We start from the raw sequence: 17,071 nt of genomic DNA on the forward strand, positions 1-17,071 counted from the left end.
AAGAAGCTATATTCTGGGAAAATACAACCCTCTTAAAGGAGCCATTGTTCACAATGACTTCATTTTTTTAATGCGGTGTAGTAAAATTCAGAACGCATGCACTCACGTGTAAGATGTTAACTCTAGCACTACAAATACCTTTTTAACTGAGAGACCCAGGAACCTCTAAGAGCTTAGAGTTACCACAGACCAGACTACAACAACGAAAAGGATCACTCTTAATTTATTTGGACAAACTAACTTGTTGGAATAAACACAGGCATTCATCGTTATTCATCTGTACAATCAGAAGTTTTGTGATGCAGGTCTGTCATGGCAGATCTTCACTCCTCGGGCTCCCTCCATGGTTTGGGCATGACCTTCCCAATAGGGGAAAGATTCCAGGTGATGCCAGTTTGAGTCAGCACCTGCCCAAAACAGCAAATTGGTTGTTCAAAAGGAAACGGCCAACTTTAAGACTGTGTTATTGCAATACAATTCCACGCCTGTAGATATAAATTAATGTGACCTGACAGGAGAGCACCACTTACGTATCCCCACACAGCGGTGCAGAAGACCATCCCACCGACCATCAGGCCGTTGCCGTACTTTTGATGGAAGTCGGGGGGAGCGGTGGATCCGTGCCTCGCCTGCCTTGCGGCCTGACCTGGAAGGCATCAGAACACAATGGCATTTATAGGGCACCATCGCTAATTTTATTGTTCTAAATTTATCCACACAGTGGAGTTTCTTCTGCCAATATAATTAACCAATGCTGAAGTTAAAAAATAAATACACATGTAAAAAAAAACAAAAAAAAAAAACGGTACAACTGGTGGTGTGATAAAAGGTAATATGATCATAATCGTCATTATCTAGTCTAGCCAGTCTTGTAGTCTGTGTGCCGTCATATTTGTGTGGTTTTAGTTTCTACTACAATTCAATTTGAGTTAATTATTATTACTCATCAAACGAATGGAAATTAAAATTGGGCATATCGCAATAAAACAAATCTGATTATATCTGATATAGTATACCAGAGGATAAGCGTGTCCTTATTTGCCCTTCATGGACCTCATCTAGACAACTTTGTTGTTATATTCAATTGAGTTACTATAGCAAAGTAACGTTACATATTTTTAGAACTGACGTTTGCCGTAACGTTAATACATCAGAGAAGGAATAATACAAAGATAGATATCTTATTGTGCTAACCTATGTGCATTTTAATAACGACTACTTCATGTAACGTTAGCAGTTTCATTCAGCCTGTGTATGCATGTAGTTTGAATCTCGAATGTTCATTTGGGTCAGTCATTTAGATGAATACATGTGCTTTTATCGAAACATATTATTACGACTTTAGCGAGAGCTGCTAACGTTAGCTTTGCTAGCAGCGTTAGCACGCTGACCTTTGTCGCCATCCAAAGACGCTCCGGTCTAATATTTAGTCACCTGATATCAAACTGTCGGTTCTCATAAACAAACGTAGACAACATACATCGATCATGAAACACACACGCGTTCCTTACCGGTGAGGTTCACCGCAGCCTTAGCAAACCGGTACATGTTGACTGGTCTGGTAATTTCAGATATCCTTGACAAACGGAAGTGCAATAAGGCCGCCGAGCGTAGACGAAACGGATGTTACGACACCGGATGTGAGCCTCCGCCGATTTATCGACGCTACGTTTAAAAGGTTGGAAATGGTAGTTAAAAGCTCATTTTTAGAATAGTAGTCAGACAAAACATAAAACGTGATACAGCAAGACATTGTGGCGATGTCAAAACCAGAGCAAAATGAACATGGTTGCTAAATATATCTATATATTAAAATTACGGCTCCCCAGAACCGTAGTGTCAGGATGGCCGAGTGGTCTAAGGCGCCAGACTCAAGGACTGAACTCCTTCCTCAGAGTTGGGAATTCTGGTCTCCGAATGGAGGCGTGGGTTCAAATCCCACTTCTGACATCCTTTTTTTAAACGAACTCTAAATAGTTATAGAATTGACCCAGCATAGTTAGCCGTGGCTATCCGTGCTTTCAGCGATCGGCTTAGATACTGTTGTTGACATTTATATTACATTCTCATGATCACCTTTCATCTCTATTCACCTCACGCACATGCAATATGGTTGATGTAAAGATTTATCAACTAAACATATGTGCTTTACAAAATGAAGTAATGTGCTGAGGAACTACTGGGCTACATATAGTTGCACAGTAAACCGCAATGTTGGTAGAGAATTGAGTTACAATACGGGTTAATGCCATGAAAAGTATTTCCCTTTGTATTTCGGTACACAAGGATAAACAGATTTAAAATGAGATGAAAAGAAACATTTCAATTTAGAGACTGACATATGAACAAATATTTTATTCCTATAACTTATTTCCTAATAAAAGCAGTTTAGATTTGTGCAAAATATAAAATATAATGCACAAAAGTTAGGAGTGTGAAGCATAAAGAACATGCTCATTGTACAGAGATTTCCTAAAAGGTATTGAAATAAAGACACTTTATTTTGTAATATCCTTTATTAAATCAAAATATCATTTGAAGAATTATGGCATTTAGTTTATGTACATCATACTGAATATATTCCCTCTCAATGTATTTTGGGAAAGTGGCCAATGACTCACCGTCGACAGAGGCAGAACAGATTTAACATTTAAAACCATTGTGTTCCGTATTCAATAATGATTTAGAACACTTCAGATGTATGGAAAGTATTACTAAAAAAATCTTTTGAAAGTATTGGACGGCTCCCAAAAATAGTCTTTAATGACTTTTTTCAGACTTCAGATCATGGATTTAGTGTCAAAAAGAATGTAAACAAGCCCTCAGCTGAAAGGGGAATAACTGAAACTGATTTTATAAAATTACCGGCAGCAGCTTGGACTTCCTCGTGTTTATAAGTGTAGCCATTTCTTTCGTAGTATCATCATTCCAACACACACTGCACCATGTGAAAAGCAGAAGTTGTGAGAACTAAAGTGACGCACAACAGGGAGGCTTTCTTATTTTATCATTTGCGGTTTTGTAGTATATCATTGCACATTACTTGTTTCATCCGACCTACAGTCAACAATCTTAAAAAGGATGGAAATCATAATCGGTGATTAACATTAGAAAAGCGGCAACTTCTTCTATTGGAGGAGGTGAAACCAGAGTATTTTTTTTGCTTGATAAATGAGTTCACTGGTTAATAGAACGTATAATAGGGATCTGTAGATTTTACATTTAGAAAATTAACATTTATTACAAGAAAGTATTCTACAAATGTATTAACGGACAGGAGAAATTCAATGCAGTGTACAAGCTCCTTGGAGGACAACAAACTAACACTAACTACAGAGTCAGGGCCAGAGGTTCAAATTTGAACAAAAATGAACAAAAATGTCAGAAATAGCTAAATAAACTAAAGTAGTTCTTTATCATTGTTTTTGTGAATTGACGCAATAATCTCAGCAATTAATCAAATCTCCATCAGAAATGGATTCATGACGATTTTTAAAATCGGAGTTGTTTCTTAATGGAATATTCCCCCTGCCCTGTAATCACTCCGTTCTTTTTTTTTGTACCTACAATGGCTCTAAAGCACCATCATAGAATTGAGACCAGCAGATACATTTGATGGGTTAACAATACACTCATTGTGTAAAACACAGACAGGAAACCGTTCACTTGTCACATAACTGAACAAAGCTCATGTGGTTAGCGTAGAAAATATATATTATACACATACATATATGTAGATATGTATAGCAGTGTTTTTTTCCAGCTTACTTCACATTTGTGTTGATAAAACACACTACGGTGGGAAATGCAGGCTTACCAAAGCTTTCCAAATGAAAGATTTTGCATTTTTCATCCTTCCTAAAGTTGACACTAGAAAGAGATCTACTGTCACGGAAACTTGTCGGCCAGTCTAGCTAGCTTTTGTTCCAACAATGAGCGCATTAAATGTTTTCTGAAGAAAAAAAAAACCTCCAGAACCTCAAAATATTTTTGCTATTTTTTTGTTGTTAAACTACTTCCTGAGATAATTCATTTCAATGTGAACTGAGCCAAATCTTGACTGAAAGGAATGTGTCCAACCTGCGATACGTCAGCAGCGATATTAACAAAGTGTACGACAGAGCCGTGGATTATCTCTTCTCAACCGACATGATACATAAACGGCAGTGGAATTGGTCCAACAATTTAACGGATCTGTTTTTCAGCCGACTGGTAAAACTCTTGACGACGACACACCAGTATGCAGCACGTTTAACGGTTAGTGCCACGAGGTCAAAGGAGATGAATGTAGTTTAGTCAGGATCGTGACAGTCCAAAAGTACTAGAATACATACAGAGGATTGGAGGAAACGGGCATCAAAATTACAAACCAACATTAAGGCATCGGCCACCCCCCCCCCCCCGCCCAGTTCTCTCAATACGTTTCTAGTCCGTCTTTTTGTCCTTTCCCTCGTCGTCGTCGTCTGTGTACTCGGCGGGCTCGTCCCCTGGTTTCAGGAGCTTGCCGATGTAGTCGTACTTACCTGTAATGGAAGACAGGGGATGAAAAAACTAAATTACCGGTAAGAGATTAAAGGACACCGCATTAGGATTTCTATCTGTTCAAATAACAAGCCACTTGACTCGGGAGTCTCCAAGATATGATATTATCAAAGGAGCTCTAGTCAAACCTCACCGGGTGGGAAAATGCAGCAAAGATTGTGTAACTATGACTGTTTGTTTGATCTTTTAATGTTGGCGAAGTGAACTGTTCCTTTAGCGCAGATCGGATGTTTTAATCTCTTTAGTGCGACAAGAGATGAAAACATCACATCAGCTTCAAATAAAAGCCAGACGGTGAACAGAAGTTACCGCGGTAGCGATGCATTGCAGTGAAAGCCCCGTCCACAATAACCGTGTTTTTAAAAAAAAAAAGGTGTAACGCCACATCTTGTACTCACTAGTGAACTGGGTCTCCCACTCGGAGAGGCTCTCTTGCTGCATGGTGTTCAGGTCGGACAGGTCGTCGTGTTCGTCTTTCAGGGCCTCCTTCTCCAGGCAGAACGTGGCCAGACCCCTGGACGCATCTCGGCCCGCAAACACTCCGTACGGCCCCTCTGCGACACAGTGGAGATACAGTGAGGTGAAGGCCGAAGCCACAACGGCATCCGGGCCGGATCATTTTCAGCTTGTTTTACGGGAGATTTTCTGTTTGGTGGCCTGATGTCGAGTTACAATAGGTTTGCAAAACCAGACGGGAAAGAGCTTTCAAATGCAGAGACGGTCAAAGATGACGACCGACAATGAATTGACTCCACTGTTTCCCAAAAACAGATTAAAATGTCACACAGTGAAATGCTCCTTGTTTATTTAGTCTCAATGTTGTTTTTTTTAAATAGTCCCCAACAAATGAACCATGGCCTCCTTTTTGAGTAATACTGGCTACATTGACCAACTCGTAAACAGCGGAGCTTTGCCCCCCCCCCCCGCCTCCCTTAAATTGAAAGATTTATTCCTGAAGAGTCTTAGAAGACTTTCGTCTTCAGTAGGACACAATGGACCGGAGCACATTTTCAGTTTGGGTCTTTAAAAGAGATGTGCTGAGAATAGCAATGTACAAAACTGGTTTGAATAACAACTTGTAGGCTGTATTCTGGTTCTTGTGTGGCGTTACTACAGACTTGTGTTAAGATTTAAGTCAAGTTATTTGAGTTATTGAGCCTGCCTGAAAAAAAAAGGCCATTGATGTGCAACTTTTATGTCAGCACCAAAACTGTTTACCACCACAAAGCCCCTGATGTTTAACAGCCTGCAACAGCCATGAGTGTTATCAAAGTGTCCTTGAGGACCGAAGACCTCCCTTCCATGCACGTCGTTTAAAATAAGCCAAATTCCTTCACTAACACAAGCCTCAGCAGGATTTCGGGCCTCGGGGTGGACGTGCACTGTGCACTGAAAAGGTCTGCGTGACAGTGAGATACCATGTCGGTCAGAGGTTACAGACAACAGAGGTTACAATCGGAGATAAGATATTAAAGCGGAGGTCTGACTCTGCGGCAGTTTCCAGGCAGCAGAAACTACGAGCGATGACGGGGCAAATATCCTTTCAGAAAACACATGGTTTAACTCGTGTGTAAGATCCTACGCGGGTTTAGCCTCGCTCCTGCAAAGAAAAACGTATCGGGGGGGGGCATCGTTTTACACCGATAAATCAATAAGATTAAGTTGAAGTTTGAGCTTTCCTTTGAATCAACTGGGGGTTTGCTGAGGACCAATTGAGTTATTTGCTGAAGATGTGTTTATTTTTCCCGCAACCATAAATAGTATTAATTAGGTGTTTGATATAAAGATTCGGCTTTAAAAGCAAACGTTACACTGTGGAAACATGGCGGCGACCGGTTTGTTTATGTGTGTTTAAAAAAAAAAAATCGTCGTAACTCTACTTGTTCAATAGACGATCCGTGGTTCCAGTAACTCCTCCGATGTGACTCGCGACCTCTGTATTCTACACAAAAAAACTTAACTTAAGTGTTTTTGTTTGAGGGTGCGGGGGGGTTTAATTACGTCACCAAACAGTAAATAGTGGGGGGGGGGGGGGACATAACGTAACGTTTAGAGCCACCGGCTGCAGTTCCGCCGCGCAACGGCTGTCGCACGCGAGCGTCCGTTGGTGGCTTTAAATTCGGAACCGTTCAAGAAGCAGGGGGGGGTTAAAAACGGCTCGGTAACGTTGCATCTCAACGGGCTGTTGTTACCTGGGCCGTAGAACTTCTTCCCTCTGGTCACGTCGAACACTTTCCCGTTGACGGCCATGAGGATCCTCGGGTCCTGGAGTCCGTCGTAGGGCTTCAACTCTGCGAGGGTGAAGTCTCTCTTTTTCAGTTTGGGCAGCTGCGGCTCCACCTCGCCGGGGTCCGGTGGTTTGTCCCCGCGGAAGATCTTGTAGAGGAGGAAGAGACAGAGGCCGAGCAGGGTGAGGTTCAGCGGGGAGGTGAAGATCTCCTGGAAAATACCAACAGAAGTTAACTCGCTTCCTTCTGCTTCGGCCATGTTGGGTCCTCTTTCTCTCTCTCTGGCGGCGTGTGAGCGTGTGTTGGTGTTGGATGCTGGATGGTGGGCGGGACCCCGGGGAGGCTGAGCCAATCACAGCTGCAGCCTGAGAGGCGTCGCTTAGCGGTTTAGACCAATCGAGTTATTCCAACCTCTCTAAACGATCGATGCTTGTGCCTAAAGATGATTAGATTAAAACGTTATTGTTAAATAAATTCTTAAAGATATCACGATGTACTTCTATTTCCGTAACTACGTACGTATTGCCGCTTTTAATACTGGTTTCGTTGTTGATTATCTTTATTCTTTTTTATGGTCAATTGATTATTGGTTTATTCCAGAAAGTTCCAGAAAATAAAATAAATAAATAAATGACAAAGCTCGAACAATTAGTCAATTATCAGTAGTTGTATTAGTCAACTAACCCATATTAGTATTTAATCTCTAAATTACATGAATCAAATATTTGAATTTATTCCTTTGTTTGAATAGTGTTTTGATGTTATGCAGAATTCCAATTTGGTGACTAAAAATAAATGCAAAACATCGACAAAGTGATCCAGAGGAGCCAAACGGATACAGGCTTTTATAGCTGTCAGAGACAAACTCATATTGTTCTGTGTTCTCATATTTTATCTAAGTCGTATATTTAATTTGCATTGGTAGGTAATAAAACATACACTTGTTATTTTGGTTGGTAAATATATATTTATATATACTGTATACTACCTTTATGAGATGGTTATCTTACACTCCTAGTTACTTTCAAACAACAATAAAGGTAATGTTGACAAAAGTTGTCCTAGTTATGGACAAACTCTATATTCACAAGTGTAAGTTCACAACATTTGTATTATTTGTTGTGTTCTATTTTTCTTCTTTTTATTTTGTTTATATCTTCTTTATCCTGTGGTATTTTAGTTTGAACGTATGTATTTTGCTGTTTCTGATGGACAATACAACGTGTGAAATTGTACGTCTGCAATTTTACACTTAATCGTTAATATTAACAAATAAAGTCAAATAGGCTACATAAACACAAAAAGAAAAAAAACGATCAACACATCCGGTGATTGGGTCACTTCTGGTCCTTCCGTCTCCTGGGAACCTTCGTCTCTTTGGTTCCCACCTCTTTGGTTCCTACCTAAACAAAAAGCTCCGATGGAGGATTCCACCCTCTCACAAACAGCCCTGCTTCGGGCCAGCTGATCCTCGCCGGTCGGCCGAGATTATCACCAGAGAACCGAGCTTCTGTCACCGGGCCCGCCGTGTCTTTCCGGTCAACGTCGTTCCAGCCGCCGCTTATTTAACGCGTTGCGCAACAGCCAGCGGCTAGCGGCCGCTCCCGGGGGCCCCTTCAGCGGGCAGATGACAAGCGGTTTGTCGGTCACCGGCGGACTAAAACCGGTCTCACGGCCCCAGTTGGTTTCGGATCGGTTCGTCTTGGCATGTCGAGGGCGGGTTGTTGATTGAAGCTAGCTAGCAGGTGAGTGTTAGCTCGGTTAGCTAAGGTGGGCTGCTGTTTTTCTCTCGTTCTACGGGGACGGTGGTGAAGAAATACTCGTTTCTTCACCACCACAGTTGTTGTTGTTTTTTACCAAACTAACAGTCCAAGAGGTCATGCTGATTAATACAAGTAATACTGTTATTCCTGCCTTTGCCTAAGCGAACGAGGTGTAACAAAAGTATTCTACTATACCATATAATGATTTAATACTGTAATATTGTGACGCATGTGAAATACATTTAACGTTTTATTTTTGCTTCCACCACATTACAAAATTACTCGTATTTATCAGGGTGTATTCATAAATAGTTATTTAATTAAGTAGACACCTCCAGACGATTGTTTTTAAGAAAAATGTACTGAATTTTCGTTATAAGTTCTATTCTTTACCACCAAGTCAGATCGAGTTGTGGGAATAATCGTTTAGTTTTACTTTTATTTTTTTGTACCATATCTTAATAAGATGAATGAGTCGAAATATGTGTATCATCACAACAGAGGATACACTCAAGTAGAAGACGTGAAATAATTTGGTAAACATCCCAGAAAGTTAACAATGTGATTTTTTTTTTTTTTTTTTTAATGGAGTTTTTGAATTTCTGACCCTCCAGTCACCATGAGTGCGATGCGCGTGGACGCCAAAGTGGTCATGCTGGGAAAGGAGAGCGTGGGCAAGACCAGCCTGGTGGAGAGATACGTCCACCATCGCTTCTTGGTCGGGCCCTACCAGAACGTGAGTGTCTGCTGCCTTCGCTTCGATGTCCACGTCCGGCTCGAGTCTGTGACCGTCTGGAAGCACAGAAGCCGCTCTCGCGAAACTGATGTTCACGTGCTCCACCGGACGAGCATTTCTACGGGAACCTGGGATTTCAAATGCTGGAGCCTTTCAGACGTGCCTCTCTCCCGTTTCTATGACTCCACCGTTTCATTAGGAAGTGCAGTGGCTTTGGAAAGTATTTAGTCAAAGGGGCGTGACGGTAAACAAAGCCAAACTGTAAAGTGGGAATTTCTATTCACTCAAGTCGTGGTCTTCTAATGTTACACAACTCTGTTGCTGTTGTAGCTGACCGTGAACCCGTACGTCGGGTTTTCCAGCTCTGGGATTTACTTTCGTTTGTGAAATTCTGACTCGACTTCATACGGCTTAAAGCTTCTGGGCGGGATTTTTTTGCATGAGTCTACAGCCAGTCGACTGAGCATGCACCCAAATGCAAAGACCCAAATACGCAAAACTGTTACAGCTCTCAGACGCCCCATCGCCATTTTCGTTGTTATAGATTTAATTTATAAAATAAGTTCTATAGTGTACAGAGTCTCCCAGCATTCCCATCCATGAGTACCTGATGCTTATTTTCTCTTCCTGACAGACTATCGGTGCTGCTTTTGTTGCCAAACCCATCCAGGTTGGGGAGAAGGTGATCACGCTGGGAATATGGGTGAGTTCCAGGCTGCCTGATGTGCCTTTTAGGGAGGCTTTTTTTTTAATCGTCTTTCAAGCCTACATCGCCCCCAATGCAACTCAACCACAGCTAATTCATTTCTTCCATCCATGGACTTTTACGTTTTTATACAAATTTCCAATAATCTATGAATTGCACTCACTTGAAAAGGTATTTCACGTTTTCAGTGAACATGTAGCTTTGAGACTTATCTTACTTAAGTAAAATCTTAACACGATAAACTTTGATTAAGTTATCAAGGTACCGTTGATCATACATATAATACACGCACAGAACGGCTAATTCTTCTGTGTCAGAAACTAAACCAAAGAAACAATTGTCAGTTTTAGTAAATAATAGTAGAGTTTTCCTTCCCATCGTCATGTATTTATACGTTGTTTTATTTCTACCTGCGTTATCGTGTGGACGATAACAAGTGATTCCACAGCCTTTAGGGGCAATGACTTTGGCGTCCGTCACACTGTTGGATAACAAAGCATTCAAAGCCTGAATGGGGTTTGCAGGAATGTAGACTAAATATTTCTTATCAGATGCCAGAAGTAAGGACCGAGACGTTCCAAAGGACTTCAAAGGGCAGCTGGAAGGTGGATCTCAGCGTTTTTCTCTCCCTACCGTCTCACTCAGGACACGGCGGGATCAGAGCGCTACGAGGCCATGAGCAGGATCTACTACAGAGGAGCCCGGGCCGCCATCGTCTGCTACGGTAAAAACCTACGCCCCAGTGGCCCTAAGCGGTCCACAACCTGGGGCGGGGGGGGCTATATGCATCTGTAGATGGACAAAACTGAACTGTGTGCACGTGGTTCGTTTTTGTGGTGTTTCAAAGGGGAACCGAGTACCGCTGATAGCGACAGCAGGTGAATTCGTTCAAGTATCGGGACGACCGCAGATGTTATTTCGAGCGTCGCCCAACAAAGGAACCTTTTGACTTCAGGACGAGGCGTTGTGTTTACATGCGTGTTGTTTTGGACTTTCAGATATGACTGACACCAGCAGCTTCCAGCGAGCTCGGTTCTGGGTGAAGGAGCTGCAGAACTGTGAGGAAGTAAGTCTGGAGTTAAATAAAAGCGGGCGGTTTTTATCTTTTTATCCTTCATCGTTAAGATGTTTGCTGAAAAGCCATAAAATACCCGATGAAAGAATAAGGAAACGTGACGATGAATCTGTTCAGACATTTGATCCTATGATACCTTTCAAAAGCATTTAGGTTTAACATCCAGGTGCATACCGATGTGCACCAGATATATACACACGTACACGCATTTAGCTCAGTGACATCGTGGTATGTTCGTCTCGTCTGTCCAGCACTGTAAGATCTACCTGTGCGGCACGAAGAGCGACCTGATCCAGGGGGATCGAAGCCTGCGGCAGATCGACCACCACGACGCGCAGGACTTTGCTGACGGTGAGAACCGCAATTAACCCTCCTCCTCGGGTACAAGTAGTTTCATTCACATTAATGCAGCTTTCTTTATTTAGTAGTAGCACAAAACAGCATAAAAAATGGTTTTATCTTTAAAAAGGCCAGAAAAAAATCAAATAGTTAAACAGTTTTTTTTAGTTAAATATCATACAAGACTTGTTTTCATTGTACTAATGGACAAATTGCACAATTCTGGGTCCTAATTCCTGGCCATTTAGTTCCTCGTGGTTTCCCCCTCATGCTTTCAGACTTTCAGACCTTTCAACTGAGAAACAGGTAAAAGCCAAAAGATCTCGAACTGACCTCTGCGAACCCTGAGGAACTAGTTTGAGGCTCGACATTCTGGCCGTGTTAACAGAGTTAATCTTTAAACCTGAAAAACGGTTCCACTATTTACACGGTCATTTCTGAAATTCGGTTACTGCCCCAACTGGGGAATGATTCTTGTAAACCTGCTGAACACGGTTAAAGGGTATTAAGAGATGTTTGACCTCAATCGGCCGCAGTTGGCGTGCAGACTCTTTCAAACCCGCCTGACTGATTTTTATAACCGTTTCGCTTTGCTTCACAGAAATCGGCGCCGTGCACGTCGAGACCTCCAGCAAAACGGGAAATAACGTGGGTGAGTTGTGCGTTCAGTCGTCCCGCAGGGCGCTTCTAACACGGCGCTTCTAACACCGAGATCACGGCTGTGTTCATTCTGGAGGAAGTGAGTTTTCCTCACAACTCTGATATTGACCAATGTTCTTATGGGGCCCAAACGCATTTTATTACTGTAACAACCCCCTCCCCCCTTCCAAGTCAGGAAATACGCTCATCAGAAGTCAGTTTGGAACATTTGAACAGGAAGCCTCATCTTAGCAGGTTAACCACTTTTGAATTCCTCCTTTCAAACACGCACGTCAACTTGTAAATAGTTTACTAATTTAATGACGTTATTAAGAAATGAGGTAAACTATAAAGGTAGAAGCTGAGCTGCGATGTAATCCCAATTTCACATTTAGATTTGCTAATGATAACGAAATCACACTGTATTCTTTCAGATCGGTAAGAGTCCTCAAACCTCAACAATACTTGGACCATTACATCGTTCTAACATTTTAGATTATCATTCCACCAGAAAACTAATAAATGATTCAACTCGTGACACGGGGGGGATGAGCGTCCCTCAGGTCACGATGGTCGAGAGTTGAAGCCTTAACTGCAGAATAAGGTCTTATTAAAGCATTAAGAAGGATGTGACCGACCGCTTTGTGTGGTCCAAAAATGCGTCACTTCAACAGCCGGGGGCCCATCGACTGTGAGATGTGGGAGGAGCTTCCAACAAATGGCCTCCCAGCTGAAGGATAGAGAACTGAATAACAGAAATGATTAGTACCATCAAAGTGGGCAAGAGTGAAGTGTCTGCTATTTGGAAATCTGCCTCTTGAATGATTGTGAAAAAGGAAGTGCATAAATAAGACGTGCAGGTTATGAGTCAAGCGAGACAATCTCAAAGCAAACCATGCATTCTAAATAGTTAATGGACTATTTAAACAAATCGCCTATAAACGGCTTTTTAACCCGCGAACAACGCTCCTCAGCCGCCTGCTTTTTTTCAGAATTTGACCTTGATGACAGAGTCGAATCCATGTCAATGATAAGCCACCGAGCGGCCGCCACTCATTCCTGCTCCGTGATGCTCGACAGCACTCGACCGCTCGCCAACGCCCTCCCGCTCGCCAGCGCTTTCCCAGCTTCGCTGATCAGAAAAGAGAAACCGGCACACCGATGAGACCGTGAAGTAATACAGTGCAGCTTAACTAATGACACGCTAACATGGCTCCATTCTTCCATCCGCCCGACAGACGAGCTGTTCCAGAGAGTCGCGGAGGATTACAACACCAGCGCCTTCCAGTATATGACAGGTGACTGTCCCAGTACGTATTAAACATGGCGACCACTTCGTTTGAGCAGCCTTTGCTTGCATGCAGGGGAACCTGCGTCCAACGAGGATTTCGATATTTTTATTTTTTTTCATTTGCTTTTATACTATCAGCTGTTTTCTGGAAAACAATGTTGTGGAGGTCGTTCCAACTCCACCTGTAGTCGCTCATTTATTAGCTAAAGAGAAAAGGTGCCCATTGATGCCTCACTCATTAGAATCCAGTAGCATAAATAACTCTGAAACGGCCGCTGTGTGTCTACTTTTACTGATAAGTAGTGATGAGTACTTCTACACTGTATTAAATGTACCACAATCACTTAAATTGCGATCAAGGGGATTAGCCTAGCTTAGCACAAAAAACAACTGAAAACAAGTAGCCTGGCTCCAGCCCAAGGACCCCCCCCCCCCCCATCGTTCACCTCCCGAACGAAACTAAATACGAGCTTTTGAACATGAAGTCGCTTCCTGTTTTTCAGCGGAGGAGACGGGAGTGGACTTGGGCCAGAAGAAGGACTCGTATTTCTACTCCTGTTGCCATAACAACTGATGCCGCGGGGCAATAAGGGAAACGCCAAAAGGTGGATACGGCGGGCGGGCGGCGGCGGTGTGATAACTGGAATCCAAATCACAGAAGAAAGGAAAAGAAAACAAACAAGCAGTTCTATCAAAAACTTCTTATGTTCATTTCTTTGGCGCCATAAAGAACTGACGGCTTCAAGACTTTATGGACGAGGATCCATTGCATGGCTGATCACCCCCCCCCCCGCACGTCTGAATCGGTGGCGTTTATCAATGTGGATCCCACTGGACGTGTGTGTGAGGTGTGCAGTGCTTCCGGGGGGGAGGGGGGGGTTGTTTACAGCAGTTTGGTTTTTGTTGACTCATTTAACCTCGTTGTGGAAACCCTGTTTTCAGTCATATTTGATGAAGTGTTTACAAATGGAGTGACGCTACAAAGAAGTAGAAATACTCAAAATGAATTGTTCTTTTGCAAGTCGGGTGAAACCCCAGAATGAATTGATAACGATGAGTCTTATGAAGTCATTATTACTCCGTACAAGGTCACGTTTGTCCAAAGCATTTACGAAGACGTTGGATGTTCTGATTTAATTGGCGACTACAATGACAACATCTCTAATTCAACTGCATGGCCCGAGCTCACAGTTAATTTTTCCACATTTAATCTCCAAACGATAAATTTTTAAATTTCAATTGCAAGGTACACGATGTGGAAACGTGACGTGGAATCTTTCTGTCAGTGAAACGCTCCTTCAAAACTCTGAAAGGTCAAAGAGACAAAGTTCCCCTCTTCTGTGGTGAGAGTTTCACCAACGAGGGAAAACAAACCCTGTGGTGGGTGAATGTTGTAACACGGCTAAAAACTGTCGTCTTTATGTCCTCACAGCTGTATTCAACGTAAACACTCTTAATTTATTGCCTTTTAAGTTGTGCTGCCAGGAAGATGTGGGGAAGTAAACTGACACAATCTCAGCTCCCCTCATGTTGCTGCTTTCTTGTGTTGATTTTGATGCACAATATTTTATACTGAAAGTCTGTTTAAGACGCACCGGTGTAAAGTACAAATATGTTCTGTGTAATTAAAAGCTTGTTGAAATGTTTAAAAGTGCTGAAAGATTTTATAGTGATTGATCCAAACTGTTTTGCCTTTGTGTATAATTGAGCTTTTTTTATGCATTTGATGAAAATTGGCCACACGCTGTTTGTCAAAATCTAATGCAAATCATCACCAACCTTAACGTGAAAGCAGAGCGGAATCTGTGGTCAAAGAACACCTTTATTTGGGGTCAGTTTGGTGTTTCTAAATGCTTTCTCTTATTTCACTTTTATTTAGCTTATTTTAAATGTATCGTGTCGTCACCCCGAACGAGAACATTTACATAAACGCTTGTGCCTCAAAAAGGGACGTTACGATACGGCAAATAAAATCACTTGAAATCAGCAAAAGCGTCACTGGAATGAAATAAATAAGCGTTTAGTCCACCTCACGAATTTAGGAACTTTCTGACGTGTCAGAATTGATAATCAGGACAAAAAATATAGATTTTCAAAATCTCATTGTCCCATTATAAATGTAACTTTTCATATTAGATTATTTTCAACTGGTTAACCCATCATTCATTTGCTGTACTTATCACCATGGTGTGAATTATATGACTAGAATCTTTGGTTTTATATACGGCTGGGAAGTACAGAATGAACATGCAATATAAATGTCTTTACCTGCAGGTTTAGTCATTATAGACCTTATTGTCCCCACTGATCATTCGTTGACCTTGATAAATATTCATTTTCATTGTGGTCCATAGATTAGTGTTGTGAATGCAGAAACCCTGGATAAAAAATAATAAAAGCTGTTATAATAAGGCTGATTTGTTATTTATCAAATGAAGGGTTTAAGATGCATCGTTTGAGTGCCTCGTGTTGACTGTGAATGTATTGATACATGTTTACACTCTCGTATTCTTTGGCTTGTAATAGTATTTTCTTTGCCAAACATGTATTTTAAATCTTTACATGCGGTGAGTCTGTTTCCACTTCATCTCTTTTTTTTAAAACTCACCTGCACAGTTGTTTCTACTCATTTCAGATGATTAGAGCTCCTCTGTGGCTTCCCCTTCCTTCTCATGGCTGAATCCAAAAGAAAATGTCTCTGGCAACATCTACAAGTTGTGAAGGGTGAAAATTAAAGTTTACCGCGACATTGTCCTTTTCCTGTTTGGTTATTAGGTGGCAGAGATGGACGTTCACATCTCAGATTCAGATTCTCTTCAGACTCTACCTCGACTAAAGACTAACAAATTGTAGCACTTAAATTGTACTTGTAACGTCACTCATCTATAGCAAATTGTAAATTGGCTTTTTTGAGGAAATTGCACTTTCTTGTTTCTTGTTCTCCTGAGTTTGTACCCTATGGTTGAATGCACTTATTGTACGTCGCTTTGGATAAAAGCGTCAGCTAAATGACATGTAATGTAATGTAATTCCCTCCACAATTTCCTTTTTTCAAAACATTTTTTCACTAACTATACCACATTTCTTTTCATGGCATTTAAAAAAAAAATTCCAAAGAAATTCCGAACTAATATTCAAAAATGTTTTTCATGACATATTTCGATCTAAACTACTTTGATTGAACACTTCGAACTAATGTTTTTGACTTTTTTATAATTTATCTACATATTTTGAATTGTTTTCAAAACATTTAACTTACTCATTTTTCTTTCCGTGACATATTTCGACCTAAAATATTTGACCGAAGGTATTTTGACTTTAAAAAAAAAACATTTTTCAAATTATTTTACATCAACCAAAGCAGCTGAATGGAAAAGGCCCATTTGACCAGTTTGCTACGTAGCTACAGCTGAATCACGGCTGTATTAAGAGTCACTCAAAGCACCACAGGATTTGACATCTTAAAAGGTCTCTGCAAAGCCGTTTCTGTGCATATTCTACACTAAATATATATCTTATTCCGTGCAGGACAGTAAAACATGAACACAGCTTAGATTAAAGGATATTTAATCTTGTCCTTTGGATAAAACACTAATGATTGTTTGATTAACATTCAGCAACAACTTTTCCAGTGATGCTAATTTACAGTTGGCGTTCTGAAAACGGGCTTGAGGTTGAAAAAGAAACACTTTTTTCTTCCCAACATTATATTTTTCAAACCACTTCCTGGCAGACTGAATGGTGATGTCATT

The 17,071-nt window shown here is 41.3% G+C and overlaps 3 protein-coding genes and 1 non-coding gene across 7 annotated transcripts; 2 read left to right on the forward strand and 2 right to left on the reverse strand.

Moving 5' to 3' along the window:
* Positions 1-207: 207 nt before the first annotated feature.
* cox7b (cytochrome c oxidase subunit 7B) lies at positions 208-1,881 on the reverse strand. The gene is made up of 3 exons (XM_040181009.2): positions 1,512-1,881; positions 531-646; positions 208-407 (listed from the first exon to the last, which is right to left on the reverse strand). The coding sequence occupies exons 1-3, from the start codon at positions 1,546-1,548 to the stop codon at positions 324-326; spliced, it is 237 nt and encodes a 78-aa protein (XP_040036943.2). The 5' UTR covers positions 1,549-1,881; the 3' UTR covers positions 208-323.
* On the forward strand, positions 1,839-1,950 carry trnal-caa (transfer RNA leucine (anticodon CAA)). Its single transcript has 2 exons — positions 1,839-1,876; positions 1,905-1,950. It is a non-coding gene; the product is annotated as a tRNA-Leu (tRNA).
* Positions 1,951-2,497: 547 nt separating this feature from the next.
* pgrmc1 (progesterone receptor membrane component 1) lies at positions 2,498-7,395 on the reverse strand. The gene is made up of 3 exons (XM_040181008.2): positions 6,735-7,395; positions 4,941-5,096; positions 2,498-4,523 (listed from the first exon to the last, which is right to left on the reverse strand). The coding sequence occupies exons 1-3, from the start codon at positions 7,027-7,029 to the stop codon at positions 4,426-4,428; spliced, it is 549 nt and encodes a 182-aa protein (XP_040036942.1). The 5' UTR covers positions 7,030-7,395; the 3' UTR covers positions 2,498-4,425.
* rab24 (RAB24, member RAS oncogene family) lies at positions 6,520-15,730 on the forward strand. 4 transcript variants are annotated; one of them, XM_078106854.1, is made up of 9 exons: positions 6,520-6,952; positions 9,148-9,269; positions 9,904-9,972; positions 10,621-10,699; positions 10,974-11,041; positions 11,302-11,401; positions 11,991-12,041; positions 13,267-13,326; positions 13,823-15,730. In XM_078106854.1, exons 2-9 carry the CDS (start codon positions 9,153-9,155, stop codon positions 13,891-13,893), a joined length of 615 nt encoding a protein of 204 aa, XP_077962980.1. In that variant the 5' UTR covers positions 6,520-6,952; positions 9,148-9,152; the 3' UTR covers positions 13,894-15,730. The 4 variants fall into 4 exon arrangements, with proteins under 4 accessions (XP_077962980.1, XP_077962978.1, XP_040036939.2 ...); XM_078106852.1 differs by having other exon boundaries at positions 6,573-6,952; positions 13,267-13,338; XM_040181005.2 differs by lacking the exon at positions 6,520-6,952 and adding an exon at positions 7,941-8,515 and having other exon boundaries at positions 13,267-13,338.
* The last annotated feature ends 1,341 nt before the right edge of the window (positions 15,731-17,071 follow it).

This window comes from Gasterosteus aculeatus, chromosome 7 (assembly GCF_964276395.1).
Source record: "Gasterosteus aculeatus chromosome 7, fGasAcu3.hap1.1, whole genome shotgun sequence".
Lineage (NCBI taxonomy): Eukaryota > Metazoa > Chordata > Actinopteri > Perciformes > Gasterosteidae > Gasterosteus > Gasterosteus aculeatus.

What these genes read in the sequence shown, in the direction of transcription:
- cox7b (XM_040181009.2), bottom strand. Translation starts at nt 1,548, where the DNA reads ATGTACCGGTTTGCTAAGGCTGCGGTGAACCTCACCG. An exon ending in GGCTGCGGTGAACCTCACCG is followed by an intron (nt 647 to 1,511) that starts GTAAGGAACGCG and finishes GATGCCTTCCAG; the next exon opens with GTCAGGCCGCAAGGCAGGCG. An exon ending in GCACCGCTGTGTGGGGATAC is followed by an intron (nt 408 to 530) that starts GTAAGTGGTGCT and finishes TGTTTTGGGCAG; the next exon opens with GTGCTGACTCAAACTGGCAT.
- pgrmc1 (XM_040181008.2), bottom strand. Translation starts at nt 7,029, where the DNA reads ATGGCCGAAGCAGAAGGAAGCGAGTTAACTTCTGTTGGTATTTTCCAG. An exon ending in GAAGAAGTTCTACGGCCCAG is followed by an intron (nt 5,097 to 6,734) that starts GTAACAACAGCC and finishes ACTGTGTCGCAG; the next exon opens with AGGGGCCGTACGGAGTGTTT. An exon ending in GTGGGAGACCCAGTTCACTA is followed by an intron (nt 4,524 to 4,940) that starts GTGAGTACAAGA and finishes CTTCCATTACAG; the next exon opens with GTAAGTACGACTACATCGGC.
- rab24 (XM_078106852.1), top strand. Translation starts at nt 9,153, where the DNA reads ATGAGTGCGATGCGCGTGGACGCCAAAGTGGTCATGCTGGGAAAGGAG. An exon ending in GGCCGCCATCGTCTGCTACG is followed by an intron (nt 10,700 to 10,973) that starts GTAAAAACCTAC and finishes TTGGACTTTCAG; the next exon opens with ATATGACTGACACCAGCAGC. An exon ending in TATGACAGGTGACTGTCCCA is followed by an intron (nt 13,339 to 13,822) that starts GTACGTATTAAA and finishes CCTGTTTTTCAG; the next exon opens with CGGAGGAGACGGGAGTGGAC.